This window comes from Mesoplodon mirus (assembly GCF_964341445.2).
Source record: "Mesoplodon mirus genome assembly, chromosome: 5".
NCBI lineage: Eukaryota > Metazoa > Chordata > Mammalia > Artiodactyla > Ziphiidae > Mesoplodon > Mesoplodon mirus.
The window spans coordinates 136,571,602-136,593,658 of NC_138980.1; the positions used below are offsets into that span (position 1 = coordinate 136,571,602).

Here is a 22,057-nt window from a genome sequence, read left to right on the forward strand (position 1 = left end):
GTTAATGTTGATATTTTGACCTCTTCCCATGAATACAAATGCTCTTAATGGCATATAGAATGGTGAATCCTTTTCAGAAGGTTTTCTACTTAGTTTACCCAGATCCATTAGAGGAATCACTATGACAGTTATAGCCTTATGGCATGTATTTCTTAAATACTAAGACTTGAAAGTCAAAATTACTCGCTGGTCCATGAGCTGCAGAATGGATGTTGTGTTAGGAAGCATGAAAACAACATGAATTTCATCTTACATCTCCATCAGAGCCCTTGGGTGACCAGGTGCATTGTCAATGAGCATTAATACTTTGAAAGGAATCTTTTTTTCTGAGCAGTAGGTCTTAATGGTGGGCTTAAAATATTCAGTAAATCCTGTTTTCAACAGATGGGCTGTCATCCAGGCTTTGTTTTTCCACTTATAGAACACAGGCAGAGTAGGTTTAGCATAATTCTTAACAATTTTCAGAATGGTAATTGAACTGTGGGTTGAATTTAAAATCACCAGATGCATTAAACCCTAACAAGAGAGTCACCCTGTTCTTTTGTAGCTTTGAAGCCAGGTATTGACTTCTCCTCTGTAGCTGTGAAAGTCCTAGATGGCATCATCTTATTTATTTATTTATTTATTTTTTTTTTTTTGCGGCATGCGGGCCTCTCACTGTTGTGGCCTCTCCCATTGCAAAGCACAGGCTCCGGACGCGCAGGCTCAGTGGCCATGACTCACGGGCCCAGCCGCTCCGCAGCATGTGGGATCTTCCTGGACTGGGGCACGAACCCGTGTCCCCTGCATTGGCAGGTGGACTCTCAACCACTGTGCCACCAGGGAAGCCCTGGCATCATCTTCTTATATAAGGCTGTTTTGTCTCCATTGAAAACCTGTTTAGTGTAGCCACCTTTGTTAATGATCTTAGCTGGATCTTGATAACTTGCTGCAGCTTCTATATGAGCACTTGCTGCTTCACCTGGTGCTTTTATGGATATGGCTTCTTTCCTTGAACCTCATGAACCAAACTCTGCTAGCTACAGACTTTTCTTCCTCAGCTGTCTCACCTCTCTCAGCCTTCAGAGAATTAAAACGAGTTAGAGACTTACTTTGGATTAGGCTTTGGTTTAAAGGAATGTTGTGATGGTTTGATGTTCTATCCAGACGAGTAAAACTTTCTCCATATATACAATAAGGCTGTTTGACTTTCATATCATTCATGTGTTCACTGGAGTAGCACTTTTAATTTTTTTTCAGGAACTTTCCTTTGCATTCACAACTTTTGGCCAACTGGCACAAGAGGCCCAGCTTTCAGCCTGTCTTGGCGTTCAACATGTCTTCCTCACTGAGCTTAACCACTTCTAGCTTTAAAGTGAGAGATGTGCAATTCTTCCTTTCACTTGAACACTTAGTGGCCATTGTAGGGTCATTGTGTTGATAGGTTCACAATATTGCAGGGTTATAAATGGGCATAATTTCAATATTGTTGTGTCTCAGGGAATAGGGAGGCCTGAGGAGAGGGAGAGAGATGAAGGAATGGCTGGTTGGTGAAGTAGTCAAAACACACACAACATTTATCGATTAAGTTTGCCATCTTATCTGGGTGGGGTTCATGGCACCCTCAGATGATTACATAGTAACATCAAAAATCACTGATCACAGATAACCATAAAAAATACAGTAATAAAGAAAATGTTTGAAATATTGCAAGAATTACCAAAATGTGGCACAGAGACACAAAGTGAGCAAGTGCTGTTGGAAAAGTGGCGCTGATAGACTTGCTCAATGCAGGGTTGTCACAAAACCTCATTTTGTAAAAAGCACAGTATCTGTGAAGCAAAATAGAATATAGGCTGATGAAACAAGCCATGCCTGTATTTTGATGAACTGCTAAACTGTCTTCCACAGTGGCTGCACCATTTTACAGTTCCAACAGCAACGTATGATTGTTCCAAATTCTCCACATCCTTGCCAACGCTGGTTATTGTCTGTTTTTTTTAAATAAATTTATTTATTTTATTTATTTATTTTTGGCTGTGTTGGGTCCTTGTTGCTGCGCGTGGGCTTTCTCCAGTTGCGGCCAGCGGGGGCTACTCTTCATTGCAGTGCGTGGGCTTCTTATTGCGGTGGCTTCTCTTGTTGTAGAGCACAGGCTCTAGGTGCGCAGGCTTCAGTAGTTGTGGCACACAGGCTCAGTAGTTGTAGCTCACGGGCTCCAGAGCGCAGGCTCAGTAGTTGTGACGCATGGGCTTAGCTGCCCTGCTGCACGTGGGATCTTCCCGGACGAGGGATCAAACCCGTGTCCCCTGCATTGGCAGGCGGATTCTCAACCACTGCACCACCATGGAAGTCCTTGTCTGTCTTTTTGATGATAGCCATCCTAGTGGGTGGTTGTCTGGTCCACTTCGGAATCCCAGCATAGGGCCTGCTATGGTGTTGATAAATGTTGGTTGATTTCCTAAGTATGTTTTGCCATCTTGCTCGTCTTAGCACCCTCCACACTGGAAAGCTGTGTACTGCAGTAAACAAGCATAGACTAGGGTCCTGTTGAACTTTGAATACCTGCTCTGCAACATAGTAACTGTGTGATCAGGAACAAATTACTTAACATCTCTCCAGCTTCAGTTTCCTTATCTGTGACCTGAAGATTATGATACCTTTTTCCTAGGGTTGGTATGAGGATTAAGTAGATAATGTGAGTGAAACATCTAGCACAGGACCTGACCCAGAGCCCTTGATAAGTGGACACTGTTGTTATTCTGTTGTTATTCTGTTGTTATTCTCTTGGATAACTTGGGTAGCAGCTCGCCCTACTCCCTTGCCTCAGGAGGTAGAGGCAACAGTTGATTTCAGATGCGCCTAGTTGCACTGCCTGTGGTATGCCGGGTCAGCTCCCTTTCTTTCTTCAAGAAAACTCCCTGCAAATCTCCTCACAGGATCTGTTAATACCTCTTCAGTTTTTGAGTAAAACTACTGAGGTCTGATGAGATAGCTGACTGTCATTTGTGGTTTTGCTTCTTCCTTGGGAATTTCTGCTTAAGGTTTAACTGACCCATTTCATAGATTTGCTTGCTTCTATTAACTCATTATTAAAAGGGCATTCCTTTCAGAAGTACCAGTTTTTAAAACTTTAATAAAAGCAGCTTTTTAACTGCAAAAATCCCTGATAATGAGGATTCCAGGTTGGCACGGGTTGATTTGGGCAACTGAGAAAAGTCTTTCCGACCTTTGTCAGAGAAGTTGCTTAGCAGAACTTGTTGCCATCTTGCTTTTGAACCTCTTGGTTAATTTATGAAAGCAAAGGAACTGCTTTCATCTGAGACACACAGTGGCTGAGTTCCCGTGGCAGGAAGTGTTTGTCCTTACAAATCTCATACACAGTGGTCACCTTGGGAGACCTTGGTATTTTGTTTTACTTGTTCATGCTTTATGGTGATTTCACAATTGTTTCAGTGTTTTTACCTGAGAGCTATAATAAATAAATAAGACACACTTGCCCTTAGGGATAGTCATTATTCAGCCTCAGTCTAACGGTCTGGTTTTATCTGCCTCTTCCCCTCTTTACAAATCCTTGTGTACTATACAACTAGACTAACGGTTTTTTAATAAGCAGCCTCTGAAATTTCTAAGTCCCCATTTCTGCTAGTAGAAAAAATGTGATAGGAGCAAAACCAAACAGCTGATAACTTGAGGTTAAGAGGGAGGGGAGAGGACAGGTGGGAAATGGCTTTACTGGAAAGAGAGAGAGAGGGAATGAGGGAGGGAGAGAGGGAGAGAAAGTTTTTAAGTTAGAGTAGTAGGGAGTGGTGGGAAGTAAGCTGGAATCAGATAATGGAGCTGAGAACTTGAGACTTGATGTGATTTTTTTTTTTTTCCTGGTAAGCGGGCCTCTCACTGTTGTGGCCTCTCCCATTACGGAGCACAGGCTCTGGACGTGCAGGCTCAGTGGCCATGGCTCACAGGCCCAACCGCTCTGCGGCATGTGGGATCTTACCGGACCGGGGCACAAACCCGTGTCCCCTGCATCGGCAAGCGGACTCTCAACCACTGCGCCACCAGGGAAGCCCTTGATGTGATTTATAATGGGGCGTCACTGTAGGTTCTTGAGGAGGGAGAAAATATAATAAAAGTGGTATATGAGTCTGATTTTTTTTCTGGTAATAATATTAACCCTAAGCATGAATCTAAAGGAAATAAGCATGGAGGCAGGAGTTGTCCCAGCCTGAGTGCAGTAATACAGGGTGAAGTGGAGTTTTGGTTGTTAGCATGAAAATGGTGGAGAAAGGTTTCATCTAAAAAAAAAATCAAATTAATTTTTAGCAGTTTACAAGTTAGAGATGAAAGAGCAGAGTCAAAGATGAGTCTGGTGTTTTATATCGAAAGAAAATTCAAGCCATTAACATTGGTTTAGGTATTGGATAAAGAAGCCAACTGGTGGAAAGTAGAAGTTGGGTAAGATGAGTTCCTTTTGGGATTAGTTAGGTTTCCTGTGACAGTGGTATGTCCAAATTATAATGTTTATGGGCAGTTACAAATAGCGGCCTCTGGCATACATGAGAGGTTAGCTCAGAGTATAGATTTGAAAGTCATTACCATAGTAGTAAGAGCAGGCGGATAACAAGAAAATCCCACAGATTGAGGGCAGAAAGCCCCAGTGCAGGAGTGTGAAGAAAGGAACCAGCAGAACACAATGATAAAGGGCTGACCGATGGAAAGGCATGAGGCCAGTTAGAAAAGTGCTATGTTCTGAAAGCCGAGGTTAGGGTTTCAGGAAGGAAGGAAGAAGTCAGACTTGTGGGATGACAGGGAAATCAGCATAGATAAGAACTCAGGAAAAGCCTTTGGGTTTAGCAAAAGGGGGGTCTCTAACCTTTGTGTATGGCTCCTGTGAGCAAGGACACCTGTAACCAAGAGAGGTGGTTGTTTGAGCACAGTCACACCCTCCATCAAGCACCCTTTAGAGACGGTAGGGTCCAGAATCTCCACCGTGATGATGAATCGCAGTGTGTCAGATCGACTCAAGAACAGTCCCTCTGTCGTATTTCATTATCATAGGCCCAGCCCTTATTTTTTCCATTTGGATTGTGTCCCAGCATGGCCAGGGGCTGTTGTTATTGATTTACCAACAGAGGCCACAACAGTTAAACTTTCTCCTATCACAACACATGTCTTATGATGAAAATTAAATATATACCAACCAATAAGTCTGGCTCTCTGTTGTCAAACTTATTGGCAAGGATCCTTTTGCTACTTTATGCTCTTTCCTTTTAAGTTTTTGTTATTTATGTTTCTCATTTTTCTTTTTTTCCTAGAACTTGTCTTGGATTAAGATTGAGATTAGATAAATAGAGAAGCATTCTTCGAAGAGAATAAAGAAGAGCTAGGGTGACTAGAAGGGTAGGTTGACAGTTGTGGCTGGGAAGGGATTTTACAGAGTAATGAAAAGAGGCTGCATTGTTACTATCCTCAGCCTTAAGAGAACTCTGTGAATGATGTTTGACTGAGAGGTGTAAGATCAACACACTTAATAAAAGCATGAGTCAAGGTTATATTCCTAAATTTTATTTGGAGGAATCACAAACTCTACAGCTCAGAATTAGCTAAAGCTAATTTAACTATACTAGCTTCTATACTATATAATACATAATATTTCCAAACACAACTTCTGACCTTAAATGCTATTTCTCCCCAACAAGCAATTCTCAATTCTGCATTTCAGTATCTTCCCTCAGAAGTGAATTTCAAGTTTTTAAGTCCGTCTGAACTGGTGGTAGCACCTGGTACCCCAAAGGTGGAGCCTGGCCTCCTTCTGTGCGACACTGAGACACCAGTAGGCACGTTGATGTTTCTGTTTAATTTCACATCTTAACAGGGTGCGGTGGACACCAGGACGCCCGCGGACACAGCACTTGACTCAGACATTCATCAAACACTACACGTCTCACAGGATCAAGAATTTGGCAACTGACAGTCGTCTGTATTAACTTTCATAAAAACAGGCTTATCTTTTCTTATTCCTGGACATATGGCAGTTCTAGAAGACGGTGCTGCACACGTTGTGGTTTATTTGTCAAGGGAATTCCTTCAAGCCACCAGGATTTCATTAAAAGGTCACAATTCAAATGAGTGGAATGCAAGTAATCTTATTTCTAGAGTTAAAAAGAAAAAAAAAAGTACAGCTGACCTTTAATGAAAACACATTCCTCAAGTTTTTCAGAATCAAATCCCATTAAAGGAAATCTTTTGAGATGATCAAGTACAGCCTCTCAGTAAAAGGCAAAAAGCATAAATAAATCCAATTAAACTGTAAGTAATTGAGAAGTTGACCTTGTCATGTGAGATATTTACAGATAAATACGGCTTATTTTCTTATGCTTTAACTTAATTTGAAGCTGAGAAAATTGGATCTTCCTGCTAGCCAGTGCAACAAAATGTAAACATCAGCTCTGATCATTTACTTGATTGATTGATTGATTAATACCATGGATTTTTTTTTTTTTATTGCGGTACGCGGGCCTCTCACTGTTGTGGCCTCCCCCGTTGCGGAGCACAGGCTCCAGACGCGCAGGCTCCGGACGCGCAGGCTCAGCGGCCATGGCTTAGGGGCTCAGCCGCTCTGCGGTACATGGAATCTTCCCAGACCAGGGCACAAACCCTTGTCCCCTGCATCGGCAGGCGGACTCTCAACCACTGCGCCACCAGGGAAGCCCAATGGATGACCTTTTTTTTGCCTCCCCTCCTCTGGTTTAGTTCTGTATGAGATATAAATTTGCATAAGACACCCCTCCCACCCTACTCCACAAGAACTTACAAGAGTTTTAAGTGATGCAAAACATGTCTACAAATAAAATTAAATGCAGTGTGATGACTGCCAAATATATAGAGTGTCAAAATAATTGACAAGCAGGAGTGTCAAAATAATTGACAACCAGTTTGGCGTGAATGTCCAACCCACCAGATAGAATGCCACCTGTGAAAAACTGACCTGGACATCCCAATGCACAAGAGCGAAATACTAGTATTGGTTATATATACTGTGCTATAAGATTGCATATAATTTGGATAATTCCATAATTGATTCAGCTGAATAGTAGTATATGATAATGGGCTAATCTATCATCAGTTTTGGACAGAACAATATTTCTACATCATTAATTCTTTACAGAATCTCTTTAAGCAGATGTTTAGATACGCAGTAGACAATAGCTAAGCAGTAGGCTTAGAAAAACTCATATGTGTGAAAAGCCTGGAATGAATGGATGAGTTCATCTCTCTTCCCTTTCAGAAGGGGTTCTAATGTCACTGTCTTCACCCATGAGTGTGAAATGAAGGCGTGTATTAAGTATTAATACATAGCAGAGCGAAAATCCTAGGGGCACTGCCCCAGACTGGGCCATCCTTCTTCTGTTGTCCTGCCCCACAACATTTTCCTTCATACTATAAGAAATGCTTTATTTCATTTTCTTAAGTACCTAAAACACTCACTTAAAAATCCATTTGTGTTGGGCTTCCCTGGTGGCGCAGTGGTTGAGAGTCTGCCTGCTAATGCAGGGGACACGGGTTCGAGCTCTGCTCTGGGAGGATCCCGCATGCCGCGGAGCGACTGGGCCCGTGAGCCACAACTGCTGGGCCTGCGCGTCTGGAGCCTGTGCTCCGCAATAGGAGAGGCCGCGGTGGTGAGGGGCCCGCGCACCGCGATGGGGAGTGGCCCCCGCTTGCCCCAGCTGGAGGGGGCCCTCGCGCGGAGGCGAAGGCCCAGCACAGCAAAGATAAATAAATTGATTAATAAACTCCTACCCCCAACATCAAAAAAAGAGGTATAAATTCTATGCACAATAAATAAGTTACAAGGATATATTGTACAGCACAGAGAATACGGCCAACATTAAAAAAAAAAAAAATCCATTTGTGTTAACAAGCAGTGTTTCTCTACCTGTCATTGAAGGACCCCTGGAATGATATGATCGCCTTCTGGGGAGGCCCTAGAAATAGGCCTTTTCAACAAGTATCTCAGGAAAGTCTAATGCACATTAGAGTTTAAGAATTAACTCTCTTGTGCTTGCTTCGGCAGCACATATACTAAAAATTGGAACGATACAGAGAAGATTAGTATGGCCCCTGCGCAAGGATGACACGCAAATTCGTGAAGCGTTCCATATTTTTTAATTGCAATCATTGTTGCTTTTGTTGTGGTCATCCATTTACAATGCTTGGTGTCAGTTTATTTATCTCTGGTAAAAATAAAATACAGTGTGTGTGTGTGAAAAAAAAAAGAATTTCTCTTGTTCTGAATAATGATGAAATTCTTTTCTTTCCTGTATCTAGCCAATGTGAGTTGCAACTTAATGAATTGACTTTTTGTCTGTTTGGGGGACTAGGTAGTTGTGTACTTGGAACATTTTTGGTGGGGTTAAGGCCTTGGTAAATAGGGGATTTAGGGCTGAATGAGATCTCTGGGTATAAGGTATACCCAAATACATCTCATATACTCAGGTTGTATTCTCACTTTTAAAGTGTTGTTAATTATCTATACCAAGATTCACTCCACCTTGAAGGTGTATGCCATTCCCAAGGGACACCTTTAAGGCACCTTTCTCCGCTCACCAGTTGAGTGTGGGGCCTCCATCATCAGAGTCTCTATTGTTCCCTTCTCGAGCTGGAGAAGGGAAAGATTAGGCTTAGTCCATTTGCTTCTCTTCAGATTTGGGGGTGCTTGTGCAAGTTCTCAGGCTCTTTTGCAACAGCAGTACAGCTGGGGAAGAGGCCGTGTTGGGTTAGGAGCTCTGCCGTCCTATGGATGCTACTCTGCTCTAGAGCCTTTCCTGGGCCTCAACTGTTTTGAAATTTAGAACATTTGTATGGGTCCCTTCCTTATTTGGTTCCTTCTGTGAAGTTTTGTGGGTATTTATTTATTTACGATTCATATTACTTTTTTTTTCATTATTTGGAGGGAGGTTGTACCAGGCAACTTTATTCTGCAGGTTTCTGACTGTTGCTTCTTTATGCTTTTCCCTGGCTTCTCTTTCTGTTTTATAAACATGGGTGTTCACTGAGAAGGTGCCCTTTGCCGTGTTTCCTCCTGCATTATTTATCACAGAAATGTATTCTGCTCCCATGTTATCACCTCTCTTTATTTATAGTTAATGATGACCTTAATCCTGAGCTCTGATTCTGGGTGTTTCTCCAAGTTGGCTGAACATTTTCACTTATTGTATTAGTTTGCTAGTGCTGCTGTAACAAAGTTCCACAAACTGGGTGGTTTAAATAACAGAAATTTTTTGTCACACAATTCTGAAGCCTAGAATTCAAAAGCAATGGGTTGGCAGGGTTAGTCCCTGCTGAGGTTGTGACAGAAGGGTCTGTTCCAGGCCTTTCTTCTTCACTGGTAGATGGTCATCTTCATGTTCATATTAGGTTCTTATATGCATGTCTATGTCCAAATTTCCCCTTTTTATAAGGACACCAGTCATATTGGATTAGGGCCCACCCTAATGATTTCGTTTTAACTTGATTACCTCTGTAAAGACCCTATTTCCAAATAAGGTCACCTTCTGAGTATTGGAGGTTAGGATTTCAGCATACGAATTTTCAGGGTCACAGTTCAACCCATAACACTTGATTGTTCACTTCATGCCACAAATATTTTCTGCTACACGCCAGGCAGTGGTCTAGGCGCTTGGGAACACAAAGATAATTAGGCCTAATCTCTTCCTCTTGATGAGCAAAAAGATAAGAATTAATAAACAGGCATTTTCAATACTGTGCAATAAGTTTTATCATAGATGCGACGAATTGTTATGAGAACACCTTAGTGGTACACCTAAGCCCGACTGATTGAATCAGGGGTGGCATCTCAGAGGAAGCAATGCTTATGCTGGATTCTTCCCAACAGAATGCAATCGCTGCATTGTCTTTCTCCCTGCTTCCAAACCACACCCTCAGTCACCCAGCCCTGGACTCTACTACCCAGATAATCTTTTCAAGCACCACTTTGATTAAGAAATTTCTCGGTTGAGAAATCTGTAATGACTCTTACTTTGTCAACAGAGCTAGGTCTAAAAAATTCTTTAGCTTGGCTTTTGGGTCGTCCACAATCAAGTACCAACTCTGGAGTCTACCTTTCCATTGTTCCCCTCTTTCACTCTGTGCATTATCAAAACAGACTAACAAACATTCTGGAAACGCAGTTGGAGATTTTCTATAATTTTGTGAAGGCAAGGTTTTGATTTTGTTTTCTACTATATCACTGGCACCTAAAGCAGTGCTTGACCTATAACAGATACTTAAGAATATTGGTTGAATAAGCAAATGAAAGAACTTTCCCCTGGAGGTCCCTCTGCTTGTGATGTGTGCCTCTCCTCTGTCCCAGGTGCACACATTTTTGCCTATTGAAATATTATAGTCAAGGTTCAGCTCATATGCTCTCCTCCATTATGCATTTCTTCTGGGTCACATGTCCCGGATGTGAACCTTCATTCCGAGAGGCTGTAGCTGTCTGTGTGAACTGTTCACGTGACCCTGCATTCTGCTTTGCATTTTGGGTATCTGTTTCGGTGTTTATTTTTTCTTCCAAACTGAAAGTTGTTTGAATTCAGGGACCATATTTTTAAAATAATATTGTATCCTGTTTAGCACTTCCTTGCACAACAACAGATGCTCAAAAAATACTTTTTGTTTGAAGAGAAAATGAACGAGAGGGGTATCTCATTCATTTGAAACATAGAGAAGAAGGCCTAAGGGATGGAGTATTTGGTCTGGCCCCCTTGCCTTGCCTTGTTTTTCTGAGTTTATACTTCAAAATTAATTCAGCAGATATTAATTGAGCACCTACCCATTTTACTCAAGGCATTGTATTAGGACTTAGATTACAAATAGGAACTAACCTGCCCTTGAGGTACTTATCACTTCTTCTAACAGAAAAATGAGTCCTATTGGTCCTGGTGGTCTCTTTAGTCTATTAGTCTAGTGAGTCATACGTATATAGTGTTATAGTTTCCAGAGGCATCTAATTTGTACAGTTTTTCAGATGCTTTTCTCTTTTCAGATTTATCCAATTTTCTAGAATTCTCCCACATGTTGAGGCTGCCTGAGGGCAGGGCCCTATTTTCATCCTCCTATTCCCTACTGCCTAGCACTGAGTTTACAGCTGCTGGTGATTTGAGCAGGTCCTTTATTTACCCTAAATGTTCTCTGACTCTCCTCTGAGTTGGCCTTGTCTCTCCAATTACAGAATGCTGTCCTGGGACCTGAGATGCAGCAAAGACACTGATTACTCTGCTTAGCCTGGGAAGCCCTCTGTTTTCATAAGAGTAATAGTAAGCACAATAAATAGTGCATTTAGCATTTTGCTAAAGGTTTTACATGAATTGTATTTCCTAGTGGGGCCTTCTGCTAATATCATTGGTTTCTAGGACGCTTTCATTTCTAACAAGTTGTCATATTAACATGTTGAGGTTGTTAAATGAATATCTAAACTAAAGTCTGTCTGCCTCGTACATACTCATGAATCAGGATTATGTTTCAGAGCCAAAACAGGAATGTAATCTAATGTATATAATAATGTATACAATGTGTGTGTGTGTGCATAAATATATATATATATATATATATATATATATATATATATATATACACACACACACACACATATATATAAAATATAATGTAAACCAGTCTGGTGAGTCATGCATATATAGTGTTATATTATCCGGAGGCATCTAATTTTAATAGGTCCCTCTATCAAGGGAATGTGAAGATGTGAAAATCAAGATGAAATAATAGAATTGTAAGGAAAGGAGGGGATGGTAAGGATATTTGTTTTGAGGTCCTGCTTGACATGGAAAGTAGAGCTCTTAAACCTGATTGAAGGGCAGATCTGAGTCTATTCATACAGAGAGAGTGTTAATATGTACTCCTATGTCATTGTTATTGGGAGTGGGAAACACCCATTTTACTTAAACATGCTGTATACCAGTGAGAACAACATTAAGTTTGTGGAAGTGGTAATAGCAGTTACAAGTGTGAGTCCAACTCTATGCTCTCTGTGTTTATGGACTTATGGCATATTATCTGTATCATCAAAGAGGCTGTGGCCCAAGGTAATTCCAAATAGCAGACATGTAAAAGTCACTAGAAAGTCTTATATGGTGTTGCAAAACATGCTTAACTTATTAATCATGTTTTGTTTAAACAAATAAAACAATCAAGATTAGTCTATCCGGAACACACATCACCAGGGTGAGCAGAGAGCACTTAGATGGGTGGGTTCCCTGTCAGACCTTTGGTCCATATCTGAAATATCACTCCAGAGTAATCACCTAAAGTCACAATTTAAGCAAACATTGTTTCTCAAAGCTAACCTCCCTTTCCTCCTTGTGGGTTAATCAGTCTTCTGCCTTTTTCAGGCTCCTCCTTCCTCCCTGAAGCCATGTGCTTTCCCACACGTGCGGGGTGGGAGCCAGCACAATACCAATTACCCTGTAGAAACCACTGCAGGCCCAGTCCTTTTTCAGTGCTTGGTTTAAATATGGGCACTTGATACAATCCTGGGAGGAGGTGTTTAAGGGGCCTCTGGGAGCATTGGGAAAGGTTTTAAACATCCTAAAAAGAGACACAAAGAAAAGACCCTTTTACTACTCTGGAAGAAGGTGTATGAGAATGTGATTTTTGGAATGACTGTCACCATCTTTTTCCACAAAAATGACAAAACAGAAATTTCAGAAGAAATTTCCTACCTTTGGACTTCTTTTTCTATGAGATAACACATCCTCTTACTGCTTAAGCCATTTTGAGTTGTGTTCTGTTATTTGCAAATGAAAGCATCGTCCCTGATACTATAACATTCCCATTTGAAAAACAGAAAGTTAGGCGTTTAGTATCTTTATTTGTGTTGATCAATTTTGTTTGCCTAATAGACAAGACTTATATTCTAATTTTCTGTAACTTACTAAGACCTAAGATGTAGCAATAATTTTCTCTTGTCACAAATGCTTGAGAACTTCAAGCTTATTTCACCTTTGAAATAGGAGTTTAGTTTCCCTACATTCTGGGTGTGTATGCTGACCCAAAGATCTCCCAGATTTCACATCTGTTGAAATTATTTTGAATCACCAGAGAAACCTTTTCCAATATTGATTGCACCTCCTGTTCCTGCCCTTCTTGACCCAGATACCTTATCATATCCTAGTGACATTCATTTTGAACCCCTTGTCATGAATCATGCCTATTCCTCATATTGTGGGTATTGTCATGTCAGAGAATGGTTTATGCAGTATTAAGAAGTTCCCAAACCTGGCCCATCATCAGAGTCTCCCCAGACATACTAACTGAATCCAAATCTCTCTCTAGGTAATTATGACAATCAACCAGGTCTGACAGCCACTTGTATTAGGGGTATAGAAGAGAGGAAATTTGTACTGACCTGATCCCATACCTAAAGTAAATGGTTTCAAACCTCCTTTGACAAAATCAGCATATAAGAACAAAAATTTTATTTTGTTATAGCTTAATTTTTAATTTTAATAAAGCTTTCTTTATTCTTTGGGCATGGTAGGAACCTACTTCAGTCAACTCTAAATGTGACCACCCCTCTCTCCATCACCTCTCAGCAAGTTAGAAAAAGCTTATGTATAAGTTAGAAGGAGGGGTCCTTTAGTTTCCATGTCCTCTGTCCACACTGCCATCCCCTGAGATGTCCAGGGTCCTATCAGGTCTTTGACCACTAGTCCATACAGATCTGTGTTGTTGCTAAGCTACATGATTCCTTCATTTTGTACAGCTCTTCTGCAATACCTCCACATCTATTGAGTGTACTCAGAAGACTTTCTGCTGCCCTTGCACCACGCTGGAGCAAGAGAAACTCTCTATGGATGCCTAAGGCCCCATCAGCCACCTGTTCCCGCTCTACCCAGGCAGCAGAGCCTGACTCCTTCTCCTCTGTTTCCATAATACTACTTGGCACCTCACCAGGGCTTATTGCCCTTTTCTCTGAGATCTGCACTAATTGCTTTCCCTCTGACTTCCTCCTTTCCCAAGCCTGAAGCATGCTCTTCGGTGCTAGGAGGCATGGAAACCTCAGAGGTTTCCTCCTAGATCTCTTGTCTATTCCCCTGAGTTCTTCTGTATGGCTAAGTACCTAAGCTTTTATAACTCAAAATCTAGGATTAAACTTTCTGGGTTTTTGCCTTCTATGTTGTGTTTCATTCCCAAGGCGATTTGCATTAACCTAGCTGATAAAGGAAATACCAAAGAGAAGCACAAGTTCATATATGTATGTGAAGCATTCAAATAAAACACAAAATCCTGTATGGTAAGTGTAAGGAACATGACATGTTTTTTGCTTCTGCTGCGTGTGTGTGTGTACATGTAATTGCAGTACACACATGTATATAGTAATTAATAAAATTGAAAATCTGTACGAAATAATTTTTCACCGAGTCTGTTCATGTTCTAGATTTACTTTCTTTAATTTGCATTCATAATAAATGACAAAGGGGAAAAGGATTTAGGATAATATGCTAGAAAGTACACTTCCCACATAGTTACCTCAGGCTACTCTACGTTTATTCCAGTAATATTGCCATAGCCCTAAACATTTCTGGATTTGTTCCTTTGCAATTTACAAACCGTAAGTTGAAAATGTTAGTAAATTATGATAATCCTACCTCCACTTCCCCCATTCCCACCCCCACTTATCAATATGTAGCTCAGCTTGATCCGTTTACCTTCAAAACCATTCTTATGATTAGTTATGAGCTTGATTTTTAGAAGCAGTAGACAAAGATTTTTCTCCCTTAAAGCCAATTAAATGAAATTTTGAAAAACTCTGATGTTGATTTGTAAAGAAAAGCTCAAAAACTGCTTTGAACAACAGTATCCCCGAAATAAATATATAATTGCCAAAGTGATTACCCTGAAGCAAACTACTTTTATTTTGATGAAAAAATGTTGGTAGTTTACTTTAAACTAGTGCTTCTCAACTAGGGATGACTTTGCCCCCCAGAGGACATTCACCAATTTCTGGAAACCTTTTTGGTTGTCTCAGCTGGGGGAGGGGTGTTCCTGGTGTCTGGTGGGTGGAGGCCAGGGTTGATGCTGAGAATCCTGCACTGCTCAGGGCAGCTCCCCCCAACTAAGCATTGTTTGGCCAAAATGTCGAGAAAGATGAGGTTGAAAAGCCCTGGTTTAAACAAACAAATGATCACTTTTTAGTCCTTGCTCACATTTTAATACAATTAAAAGTTTCTGATCCCCTTCCCCCAGACTTAGGCAGGTCAGCTGTTTTGTTCTTACCCTGCTGCCCTATTTCCATTACAGACCTCCATCCCTCTGCTGGTACCTTCCTTAGCTCATTTCAGTTTATGTGTCCCTGAGCAGCAGCTGGGGCTAGCCAGAAGTGTTCTTGCAGGTTTGTCCCTGATGTCTGATGTAAAAAGCAGAGATCAGTGGGGAGCCCAGAACCTCCCAAACATCAAAAGAGAAAGGGAGAATCATAGGGCCCTGCTCTGGGATGATAGGCATGCCCTAGGGAAGCCGTACGCTGCCTCAATCCTCCTTTCCCTCAGGGAGAATGTCCCAGCGTATTTTGCAGAGTTTGGACAAATCTTTTTACATGAGGGTTCACCTGTAAATGGTTGGCCGTGGTTTTCGATTTCTGGACTCCTGCCATGTCCTTCCCACCACAGGCAAGGTCATATCCCCATCTGAGTAAACTAAGGTCATATCCCCATCTGAGTAAATTCCAGCAAGAAGTCCTCCCAGCTGAGTGCTGCCTTGTGAGGCCTGTTGAGATAGATCTCAAAGTGATCAGATTCCTCAAGCTCACTCTGTGTCCTGGTGTTAGCATCTATGTGGCTTTGAAGAGTTTCCAGGTAAGCTGTAGATGTCAGGCACATTTCTCACATTTGAACTTGACATCTTTAATATAGGTCTAAAGAAGCTAGTCTGGGCAGATTAAGTCCCTTTTTAAAAAAAATTAATTAATTAGTTTATGTTTGGTTGCGTTGGGTCTTCAGTTGCTGCACGCGGGCTTTCTCTAGTTGTGGCAAGCCGGGGCTACTCTTCGTTGCGGTGAGTGGGCTTCTCATTGTGGTGGCTTCTCTTGTTGCAGAGCACAGGCTCTAGGTGCGTGGGCTTCAGTAGTTGTGGCTCTCAGGCTCTAGAGCACAGGCTCAGTAGTTGTGGCGCATGGGCTTAGTTGCTCCGCGGCATGTGGGATCTTCCAGGACCAGGGCTCGAACCCGTTTCTCCTGCATTGGCAGGCGGATTCTTAACCACTGCACCACCAGGCAAGTCCCTAAGTCCCTTCTTTACCAAGTGGTCCAGTTGCCATGTGATACTGTCCAAAACAAGGAGTAGAATTCATGGGTTAGTTGCAGGTGCTGGTCACTGAAATAGCAGCACCAGTTCCCCATCAGTGAGCTCCTGTTTACTCTAATCCTGCCACATACATTTGACGCCTTTGGAAATGGGCTGAGCTCTGGCAGGGAGCCTTTTTCTCTTCCCCTGTAGCACCTGCCTGTCTCTTCCACCCATAGTGAAGGTTTGGTAATTTGTCTACTGTTTTTGAGTTTTAAGTCTCTGCTTCACATTCATGAGACCCCTGACTATTCTGGCATCTCCAGATCTGAAATTTTATGCCATTGAGTATTTAAAATCAGTTATTAAGGTCCTAGTTCTGCTGTCAGCTAGATGATATCTCTGTACCTTCACTACATAGAATAAGTTTCTCCCCATATCTATGTACCATTGCCTAGCAATCAAGGGTCCCTGTTAAGGGGGGAGGTCTGGGTTGGGACGGGGGGAGATATGCCTGGCTCTACCCCGGGGGTAGCACTGTATTTGTAGGACAACTCAGGTTGCCCCCAATTCATTTATCAACAGTTTTCTAGTCTAGTCCCTATAATGTAATATTGGCGTCCAGTCCATCACTGTCCCAGCTTATAAGGAAGTTCTCAGCAGTTTAGTTCCAACAAGCTAAATGGATCAGGTTTCTTTTCAGGCCCCATCCCTACACAATTATGCAGGTTCCTTCTCTTCTGGTGGGCCCACAAGGGTTAAGGACTGTTGGATGGCAGGTATTTACAAGGAAAGGATCCGTGAGAGAGTTCCACTCCAGTAAGCTTGAGACAACAGATCCCTTTCCTGCCTCTCCAGTCCGCCCTTTCACCTGCTTGAAGGGCATCTACTTCTGTCTCTCCCTCCCCCCTCCCCCTCCCTCCCCCCTCTCCCTCCCCCCCTCTCCCTCGCCCCCCCCACGTGTGAGTTACTGCTCTGACGACCTTCTCCCTCTTCCTCCATCTCAGTCTTGCATAGTCTTTTGGATTAGAAAAGCCAGCTCTCTTTGCTGCCTGTGAATATTACTGAACTGCATTAGACTGTGGTTTGTTTGAGGCTTCGTGCTTTAGTGAGGGCTGGCGAGAGGAAAATGGCCTATGTGGAATGACTGGGGGGAAAAGAGGAGGCAGGGCTTGCACAGAAAACAGTTTAATACTTTGAAATTTAAGCCCACCATATGCCCTATAAAGTAGAATCTTTCACTCTGATTCTGAATAATTTAAACAGCATTATTTTGGCAGTTTAATTATGAGAATAATGGCTCGAGGTCGTTACATCAGTAGTTAAGGTGAGCTGGAAAGTAGCTTTTATCGTGGCCTAAAACATTCCTACCGAAATGACTGGAAAACATCAAGGGAAGAATCATTTATAATTTGTGACATACCAGCTCTTATAATGAAAGTAGTAGACTTTTCTCTAGATTTGTGCCATGTACTGCCATTCAGCTGAGTTTGGCTGGATGTTTTCCATTTAAATTGGTACAACTTATCTCTACAAATGATCATGTCTGACGTTGATTGAATATTCATTCTTTATCAGATCTGTGCTCTAAACTTTATACATGTATGTTATCTCATAGAGTCTTCCAAACAACTCTGTGAGTTTATTTTATCTTGGTAGGTTGTAGAATTGCCAATTTACAGATAAGGAAATTGAACTTTAATTTTGCCCAGGGTCACACAGCTAAGTCAGTGGTGGGATTCAAACCAAGGTCTTTGCGATCCCAGAGCTTCTGCTCCTACCCCCACATCACACCTTCACTATAGAAATCATCCACAGGAAAACCAGAGTCCAGGCTGACTCTGGAAAGTTCCTGGCATCACCATAGCTAATTTGAGTCTGAACTCAGCTTGAGGACACTGGATGTATCAGATCAGAGGCCATGCTGAGATACCACCCTGGACTTGGAGAGATCCTCTGGAGTGGACAGATCCTTGAGGCATTAAGATGAAAATCCCTCTTTTGTGTTTATGTGCAAGTGTGTATGGGTGTTCAAGCAACGATGTCCCAGCAAACGGGCAGCTGATTGCATTCTTTTTTGTTTGTTTATTTAAAATACTTTAATTCTTTATTTTTGGGTAGGTAATATAGTCACATGAGTCAAGACCCAAACAGTATAAGGTCTTCCTTCCATCCCTTCGGCTCAGTTTGTACCCTGATCCCTTCCCCATGGATATCTTTTCAGAGTTCCTTGTATGCTAATATAAATAAATGGAAACTTATATTCTTATTCCTTTCTACCTTTTCTGTATAAAACATAGTCATTTAAAAATTCTGTCCTGGGCTTCCCTGGTGGCTCAGTGGTTAAGAATCCACCTGCCAATGCAGGGGACACAGGTTCGAGCCCTGGTCCAGGAAGATCCTACATGCTGTGGAGCAACTAAGCCTGTGCGCCACAACTACTGAGCCTGCACTCTAGAGCCCGCAAGCCACAACTACTGAAGCCTGCGCACTTAGAGCCTGTGCTCCACAACGAGAGAAGCCACTGCAATGAGAAGCCTGCGCACCACAACGAAGAGTAGCCCCCGCTCGCCGCAACTAGAGAAATCCTGTGGGCAGCAACAAAGACCCAACACAGCCAAAAATAATAAATAAATACAATAAATTTATTAAAAAAAAATTCTGTCCCTTCCTTTGCTTTTTTCACATAGACATTTATCTTGGATATTTTTCCATGTTAGCACACAGAAAGCTTCCTCATTCTTATTTACAATGGCATGGTGTTTCCTGGTGTTAGACATATCATCATTAACCAATCAGTCCATTTTTAATAGACATTTGGCTTGTTTCCAGTCTTTTGCTCTTATTGACTGATGCAATGAATAAGCTTGAATATATGTCATTGAGCATATGTGCATATATCTCTATAGGAGAAATTTCTGGAAGTAGGATTGCTGGCTTAAAAATATGCATTTATAATTTTTTTACTGATAATGCCAAATTGCACCAAGGGTTATACTAATTTGCACTCCCACCAACAAGGTATGAGTTTCCCACAGTCCTTCCAACAGAGTGAATACATTTTTGGATTTTGGCCCATCTTATTGATAAAAATTTTTGGACTTTAGTCCATCCAATGCAATAAAATATGGTATATTTCTTTTTTAAAACTTTTTTAAAAATTAATTAATTAATTAATTGTATTTTTGGCTGCGTTGAGTCTGTTGCTGCACGCGGGTTTTCTCTAGTTGTGGCGAGCGGGGGCTACTCTTTGTTGTGGTGCCCGGGCTTCTCACTGCGGTGGCTTCTCCTGTTGCAGAGCACAGGCTCTAGGCACATAGGCTTCAGTAGTTGCAGCACGCAGGCTCAGTAGTTGCGGCGCACGGGCTTAGTTGCTCTGTGGCATGTGGGATCTTCCTGGACCAGGGCTCGAACCCGTATCCCCTGCATTGGCAGGTTGATTCTCAACCACTGCGCCACCAGGGAAGCCCTGTACATTTCTTACTATGGTTAAAGTTAAGCAACTTTTCGTATGTTTAAGAGCCATTTGTATTTCCTTTTCTGTGAAATTTGCCCATTTTTTTCTTGGCTTATAGGTCTTTTTCTCATCAGTTTCTAGGAACTCTTAATATATGGGGAAGAGTAGCACTTGTCTGTATTTTAAATTGAACATATATTTTTTTTCTGTTTGTCATTTGGTTTTTTTCCTTTTTTCTTCTTGATTTTCATATGGTTAAATTTGTTAGTCTTCTCTTATGTCTTATGGATTTTAAGTTAAAGTTAAAAAGTGTTTTTCTACTCCAAAGTTATAAAAGTGTTCTCCCTGTTGTCATCTAGTACCTTCATGGTTCTTTTAAGTTTTTACTTAAATCTTTGATATATTGGAGTTTATCTTGGTTTATAGTATAAATTTTGGATCCAGCTTGTTTTTTGCAGTTGACTAGCTAGTTGTACCACACCATTTACTCAGTAATTGCTGGTAATTCAGTGCCTACTGGTTTGAGTTGTCACCTTTATCATATACGATATGTCTTTAAAAAAATACATATATACTTTATATATGTATATTCTAAAATGTCTTTATCTTAGAATGCTAGAATAAAGTCTGAATTTTTCTGTTGCAGACCTAGAGGGTTTACTTTTTATTGTGGTAAAATATACATAATGTAAAATTTAACATTTTAACCATTTTTAAGTGTAAAGTTCAATGGCATTAAGTATATTTGCATTTTTGTGCAACCGTCACCACCAGCTATCTCTAGAACTTTTCATCTTCTCACCATATGACTTGAAATCAAACCTACTATTCATTTTATGATGCACCATTCCTTTGTAAGGTGTGTGCTGTTTCAGAGATGTTAAAATTTGGGAAAGTGTACATCTTAGAATTTATGAAATATGGTACTAAAATCCCCAAAGTTTTGGTGTGTTTCTGGATGTTCTGTTCTATTCCATTGGTTTGCCTCTTCATGTGCTAGTGTCACACTGTTTCAATTACTGAAGATTTAGAATATCTTTTAATACATGATAGAGCTAGTTTTCCTTCATTGGTCTTCTTTTTCAAAAGACTTCTTTTTCCAGCTGTTTTTGTCATCAGTCCAGATAAACTAGGCAACTTCTCCTTGGCTCTTGTAGATCTTCTTTTCCTCCCTCTCTCTACCTCTATTTCACTTAAATTATAAACACTTGAATATAGAAGATCTTCTTACACCTGAAGGTCGGCTAAAAGTCTGGATCAGGGTATCTTTTCTGAGAGTTTGTCATCTTGACTTTCTTCTGGGTTTTTACTTCAACATTGCCATGGGAGGTACAGTCCATTCCTGACCTATATTGTTTCCATAAAGGGAGATAGATGCTCCTATGACAGTTCTTAGAATCACCTACTCCTTTTGCATCTCGTACATAGAACATCAGCTTTTTGAGTGAATTAAGCATTGTCCTTATGATGAAAAGTCTTAAATGTTTGCAACTGCATCAGGGTTTAATGTGATTCACTAATGCATTTACCTTCAGTAAGTTTGTTGTTTTGCCAGTTATTCATATTAAATTTTTAACATTTTTAATATTGTATTACTAGAAACTTGGCTTTATTTGCATCCATAGATCATAAACACATCTCTTTTTCGTTTTACTGAAGAACCCATTGTAAGGGCGAGTAAATCCTGTGGAAAATGGCCTTCAGTGATCTTACATCGAGGACCGTGCATCTTTACGGTAATTGGATCAAAGATGCTGGTAAGTAACCAAATTTCTTAACTATGGCTCATCCTTCTTTTTCCTGTCAGATTCCCATATTTAATAGGATTTCATTGAAACAGAACGAGAGACTTTGCAACTTAACACTCCCTCACTGACACCCCACATATTGATTTTTATTAGTAGTTAATGAAGAAGTGTCAAAGATTTCACTGAAGATATGTACAAAGATAGAGGTACACAGGTGATGTTCATTACAATGTTTATAATAGTGAAGTTAGCTTTAATATCCAAGGAAGGGAACTGGTTAATAAATGATGGTACATTCCAACTCAGTAGCCATTAGAAGTGATTTTGGAGGCACGGAGCTCTTAGGCTTGATTCTGCCCTAATGCTCCTAAGGGAAATAACAGTTACTGCCAACAATGGCTCTGTCCAGGATGACTCTTGAGTGGGAAGGGCCGCAGCCCCCAGGGGCGTATCAGAAAGGATGGGGAGCGTTTCCTAGGGTAACCCCTGAGTAATTCTAGAATGCCCAGAGTAATTCTCCCCTTGCCCATTAAAAAAGTAAAAATCAATGTTGTTGAAGAACATTTAATGCCAT

The 22,057-nt window shown here is 41.1% G+C and overlaps 1 protein-coding gene across 1 annotated transcript in view; it reads left to right on the top strand.

Moving 5' to 3' along the window:
- ELOVL7 (ELOVL fatty acid elongase 7) overlaps positions 1-22,057 on the top strand; it is a 71,714-nt gene that overhangs the window by 26,274 nt on the left and 23,383 nt on the right. The window contains exon 2 of the mRNA XM_082622026.1: positions 21,395-21,492. Coding sequence (XP_082478152.1) covers positions 21,429-21,492 — 64 coding nt within the window. The 5' untranslated portion in view covers positions 21,395-21,428. The remainder of the gene's footprint in view (positions 1-21,394; positions 21,493-22,057) is intronic.